Source organism: Triticum aestivum, chromosome 1A, assembly GCF_018294505.1.
Source record: "Triticum aestivum cultivar Chinese Spring chromosome 1A, IWGSC CS RefSeq v2.1, whole genome shotgun sequence".
In the NCBI taxonomy this organism is placed as follows: domain Eukaryota; kingdom Viridiplantae; phylum Streptophyta; class Magnoliopsida; order Poales; family Poaceae; genus Triticum; species Triticum aestivum.
In genome coordinates, this window is record NC_057794.1 from 379,123,455 (window position 1) to 379,129,686 (window position 6,232).

The following is a 6,232-nucleotide window of genomic DNA, read 5'->3' on the forward strand; positions in this document are numbered from 1 at the left end:
TTATGACAACAATATAGCATGAATAGTACTTGTATCTAGCATTTTTCGGGAAATCTTTAACCCCGGATACAATAAAAGCCATTTCATGTTTAATCTTTTTGTACGAGTGCAATACTTGGTCATGTTTGATTCCATAAAAAGTTTTGGAATTTTTTAACTTTTTTTAAATTACTAAATTATTTTTTAATATAGGGGGGCATAGCACCCGAGAGCTTCTATGCATTTTCGGCCAATCCATAGACTAGCCCGAAATCCACGTATTGAAGAGGTTGGGCTTGGCAGTATTGGACTGGAGTAGCCCATGGTCCATATCCAAATGCTAGATCGATTAACTAACCAGAATGCTTGACGTTCCTTAAAAAAACAGAATGCTTGACCAAATCCACCTACAAAGAATGCTTGAGAAAAATTGCGAAAACAAAAAACAGTCAAGTTGCATCGATCCCAAAGATAGTAAGTTCCTGGAAAAGGAGTGTTGTTTTTGTTAGCCTATGTCTCTGGTTTATTTTCCTCCTATAGGCTCATTTAACTGTTACACGTGACATGAATTTTTACTAGCCCCTGGGATCTGTAGTTTCGTCTGTGTGATGTATACAGCGAGCATATGTGCAACCAAACGTTGAATGTGTAAGTTTCATACAATCAACGGAGATTTGGTGCAGAGAGGAAGAAAATTGAAGATGCTAAGCCAGAGAAATGTGCCTTGTGCCTTGCTCAACAAGATCGGTTCCTCCAAAAACTAAACCTAACAAAGATCAACTGCCGATCATCAATGAAGTGCAAAAGGTAGGTCCCTGGCAAGGCTCATGTTGCCTTGTACTTCTAGTAGTAGTGTATGTGTGTGAAATTAAGTCGGTGGGTCGCTTTGGCAGTGAAGGCACGAAGTGAAACATAAGGATCCTTTGTGACTTATCACCAGCGATCCATTCAAACTTGCTGAGCGATGTGCATATTTCTGGCGCTGAAATTAATTGAGCGTGTGAAGTAGTATGCCGGGAGTACGGCCACAGCTACTCCTACGTGCGTGCGGCGCACAAGCGTTTTTTTTTTTTTTTGCGATGGATTCATTATACTAGACGTTGTAGTTGAAACAAAAGGCTTCAGTTGTACACGTACGGCCACACACCTACGTGCGTGCGGCGCACAAGCGTTTATTGATGTGGATTCATTGCAGGTGTTGGGGCATCGGTGTCACACAAGCTATACTACATGCTCTTGTAATCAATTGTCCAAGACCCGAGACCGAGAGCCAATCAAGGAAAGACCTGTGGATGCGATAATTGCATGTGAGCAAGGCAGTCCCCTCACCTTCCATTTCTAGTGCCGTGCCAAAGACTGGAACCCACGACGACACCTACCAAAGACTCGAACTCTGACCAAAGCGCGCCGTGCCCAAGCTGTCCAGTACAGTACAGACACAAGCTATGTACTTGCCGGTGGCATCCGTTTGCCACGATCGATGCATCACCATGTGCTGATGTGCCGGCCTAAGGAAGGATTTAGCGTGGCCAAAACTAAGGTCACTGTCAATTCTAGATCCTTGTGCGAGACTTTAGTTTGTGTCGCGTTAATCGTTTCACGTTGGACTAGTCCTACTAGTTGAGATACTGCGCGGCTTGGTTTAAGGGCACACCGACAAAGTTGTTGTGCTGATGTATGACTGCCCAGCGTTTTTCTTCTGTTCTCTCCATTACCCTACCAAAAATTCCAAATAATCTTGGACAAGTCTTCACAAAGAAAGGCCAGAAATTTAAATATCCCCATTGCAAAGACAGGACGGGCTTGAATAACAAATTTAATCAGAATTTCGTTCACCCAGTTGAGTATAATGTTTATTAAGAAAGACGAGATAGACTAGGATTAGTTCTGCCTTGTCATATATATATATATATATATATGCCCACAAGGCTCAAGCAATACAACAAACTAGTTCATCAATCCCTCTCTCCCTTCTAACATGGTATCTATCGCAAGTTGATCCTAAACCCTAGCCGTCGCCCCTTCCGCACCGCGCGCCGCCTCCGGGGCGGTCGGCCTCCTTGACCACTGCCGGGGGCCGCGCCGCCCGTACCTAGGGTTCGTCCGCCGATCATGTTGACCGGCTGCCCTAAAGAGTCTTTTTCCCGAGCCTTGCTTCGGGGTTTTCTCTCTCCCGCCAGTCATTTTGATCGCGCGGTTTTTTTTTGGTTTTCCGATCTTTATCGGTTTGCATCGCCCACCGCCACCATCGACACCGAGCGCCTCTACTCCGACCCCGATGCGACCAGCCGGCCTCTCCTCCGACCCGACGGCCACGCGCGCCGAGGCGGCCCGTCGGGGCCTGCCGTCACCCTGCGTCGGCCATCACCGTCCTGCTCCGACCGAAACACCTGTATTGCCCCGACCCGGCGGCCTCGCGTCATGCGGCGGCTAATCATAGTCGTCGCTCGCACGCCGGCCCGCCCATCGATCCACATCACCTGCCTCCGTCGCGTCTACACGGCGGCCCGGCGGTCTACCTCGCCGGCCTCGTCCTCGGCTGCGTCGGGACGGCTACGTCAGGCTCGTCGGCTGCCTTAACTCGGGCGCCGCTGCTCCGTTGGTCGTTCGGGCCTCGCTGCCCGGGCGCCGGCGTTGCTTTGGCAGCCCGGGCCTGGGAGGCGGGATTCCCCTTGGCTGGCCCAGCGCTGGAGCTGGTCGACCACACCGGCCCCGGGTCGAACGACAAGGATGCCTAGAACAGCGCGTGCGGCAACGCAACTTTTTTATATTTAATTTATACTTAATGTTTATGTGGATTTTTAATGTTTAATTATGTTGTTAAGTTTGACATGATTGCTGTTCTTTTAAGTATACTTTTATAAAAATGCATCGGGCCAATGTTGGGTGCACGCGCCGATCAAAATGAAAAAACTAACATCAGCGTCTACGGTCGGCTCAAACGGATAAAAGATGGACAAACCGTGAGTCCGCTTTGGACAAGCTAACACGAGTGCTAGGATGTGGAGAAATGTTGTTCGTGGAGAGGAAGCGAGATGGTGGTGGTGGTAATAAGTGTGGAGTGAGGCAGGGTCGCGCGGTGGAGTTGGCCTAATCCTCGAGTCAAAGCATGCCTGCTTTTAATGCATCTACCCCTATCGTCTACTCCTCCCGGCGGCTCGCCCGGACCATGCCCAACCTCCCCTCGGGCTGGCCGTGTGGAGCAGCGGCAGCCGGTGGCGGCGCTTTACGGCCACAACTCACAAGCTAAAAGGAGAAACCAGGTATTGATGGCACGCGAATAAGTAGTTGCCGGTGACGTCGCGATCGATGCATCACAATGTGCGGATCGACCTCATGGAAGGAGTAGCGTGGACAAACCATTGTGCCAAAACCAGAGGGCGCTGAGATTAATTTTTCCTTTCCCGCGTTAATCATTTCACGTTCAGTAGTAGTACACCGACAAAGTTGGTGTGCTGACGTCATTCGCTCCGAGTGGGGACGGCAAACGGCATGGTTACGAGGAAGACAATCCCTCGTCTCTTTCTCCCACTCCACTGTCTCCTCCACTCCTCTCTTTCTCCCAGTCCACTGTCTCCTCCCCTCCTCTCTCTGCTAGTGCTAACACCCAATGCCGTGCGAGGAGGCGAGCATGGCAAGAATCCGTTGCCTCGGTATCCTGCTGCTCACGCTGGCGTGTTCCACCTTGGGGGTCGCCGCGGCCGATTCCGAGTCCGGCGAGAAGCTGCGCACCAGTTTCCATTTTCAACCAGCACGCAATTGGATTAACGGTGAGAAAATCGCCTCCTCCTTCTTTCTACTAGCTTACTTGTGATTTGTGATTCGCTGCGTCTTCTCATCTCGATCGTATCTCTGGCTCTCTGTGCCTTCTTACTCAGATCCAAACGGGCCAATGTACTACAGGGGTTTCTACCACCTGTTTGTGCAGTACAACCCCACCGGGCCCCACTGGAGGAACATCGTGTGGGGACATGCGGTTTCAAGCGACCTCCATGGGCACTAGCACCCACGGTTTTATTGATATAGAAGAAGCATCCCTCATGAGAATTCCAGAAATTCGTCCCCGACGTGGATCGAACTCTGGTCGTTAGGTTTACAATCATGCGCCCCCAACCACTGGGTTATGCCCACGTCCTCTCAAGCGACCTCCTGAGCTGGGTATTTCTGGAGCCGGCCATAGCTCCCTCTGCTCCGTACGACGCCAAAGGCACCTGGTCAGGCTCGGCGACCGTCCTGCCGGACGGCAGGATCAACCTCATGTACACTGGAGTCCAAGTTCACGGACGACAGGTTCAGAATCTCGCCGTCCCGAGGAACTACTCCGACCCATTTCTCCGCGAGTGGGTGAAATCACAACTCAACCCCGTGATCGTCCCGGGGGCCGGTGTCAACTCCACTGAATTCAGAGACCCGAGCACCGCGTGGAGAGGCGCGGACGGACTCTGGCGGGTCCTGCTTGCGACGAAAGACCATCGCCGGCATCTGGTCCTCCTATACAGAAGCACAGACTTCACGCATTGGTCGGCGGCAAGACGGCCGTTCCACGAAGGCCACACGGGAATGGTCGAATGCGCGGATTTCTTTCCGCTGAGCTCGGCCGGCAGTGTGAAGCACGTCTTGAAGATCAGCGTCCTGGAGAGCCGCCGCGACGTGTACTTTCTCGGTGCGTATGATGACAGCACCGACAAGTTCCTGCCGGACGACGGCAACGACGACGGGCTCCAGCTGGATTTCGGCATTTTTTACGCGTCAAAGTCATTTTTCGACCCTTCAAGGCGCCGTCGAGTCGTGTGGGCCTGGGCCAAAGAACAAGACGCGACGGCCGACGACGAGCAGAAAGGTTGGGCGGGGGTGTTGGCCATACCCAGGGAGGTATGGCTGGCGCACGACGGCAGACAGCTGATGACATGGCCTGTCGCGGAGGTGGACTCCCTCCGCACCAACCGGGTCCACATCGCGGACATGACCATACAGTCCGGCGACTATTTAGAGATTGCGGGGCTCCAGTTGCCTGCCCAAGCCGACTTGGACGTGGAGTTCCAGGTGAGCAACTTGGAGAGAGCCGAGCCCTTCCAGTGGCGAGCGGCTGAGGCCGCGGACCTCTGCGCGGCGAGGGGGGCCGATGTCCAGGGCGGCGTCGGCCCCTTTGGGGTCTGGGTGCTGGCTTCCCGCGACCTACGCGAGAGGACCGCCGTGTCTATAAGCGTTTTCAAGGCCGACGAAGGGAAGCACATGATCCTCTTCTGCAACGACGTCTCGAACTCTTCGTATTCGGACCAAGTGGACAAACACAACTATGGTGGACTCGTTCAACTCGATCTCGCCAAAGCCGGGGGAAGGATCAGTCTCCGTACTCTGGTAAGCGAAATATTTTTTTTTGCATGTAGTACCTCTCAAGCTACCTGCTGCAAAGCTTGATGTCCTCCTCGCTTTCTCTTCTACCAATATTCCTCGTCATCGCCGACTGACCAACCAAACCAACAACGCCGGCGATCCCCACCCGACAAGGAGAGGAACCACACCGTCTTCCCCGCCTCCGGCATGCCTCCGCCGTGGACATCTCCTCCTCCATAAAGCCACCTTCCAGCCTCACTAACCGACCACTTCCGTTCCACGTGTGCCGAATCCACCCCGCGCCTACGCTCCTACCTTCCTCGTTCGGCGGCCAGGGATATTATGTCGACAAAAAATATTTCTACTTTATATTCGAAGTATGCTAATTGATGCACTCAACTGATGCAGGTTGACAATTGCATAGTTGAAGCGTTCGGAAGCCACGGCAAGATTGCCATCCTCTCCAGGGTCTACCCCACCTCGGCTGTTGGGAACAAGGCGCGTGCTTTCGTTTTCAATAAAGGGAAGTCAACCATCGTGGTTTCAAGACTAGATGCCTACGATATGGCATCTGTCAAAATCAGCTGATCTGATGAGATACCTGTTGATGGAGTGCTGTGATCATGGTTATAATACCCCGGAAATAAGGCGAGAGGATTTGAAGACCTTGAATAATAATTTGTTTTTTTTTTGAGCCAATTGAATAATAATTTGTACTTGGTACTCACTGAGACCGTGGTACGAATAATACGTTTCCACCTTGTGCTTGCTTGCCTGAAGGGATTGGCACTAATCTCCGTTTGTAGTAGTACGGCTGGCCGTGGACGTGTGGTAGACACAGGATTTGTGAATTTTGTTTCAATTTTATCGATTCCCAAAATGCCCAACTGAAGTTTTGGACCAGGTTTTGCCCAGCGTA

At 52.0% G+C, this 6,232-nt stretch overlaps 1 protein-coding gene across 1 annotated transcript; it reads left to right on the forward strand.

The window, feature by feature from the left end:
• The first annotated feature begins 3,487 nt into the window (after positions 1–3,487).
• Positions 3,488–6,232, forward strand: LOC123134891 (beta-fructofuranosidase, insoluble isoenzyme 3). Its single transcript, XM_044554072.1, has 4 exons — positions 3,488–3,749; positions 3,858–3,958; positions 4,117–5,337; positions 5,722–6,232. The coding sequence occupies exons 1-4, from the start codon at positions 3,590–3,592 to the stop codon at positions 5,899–5,901; spliced, it is 1,662 nt and encodes a 553-aa protein (XP_044410007.1). The 5' UTR covers positions 3,488–3,589; the 3' UTR covers positions 5,902–6,232.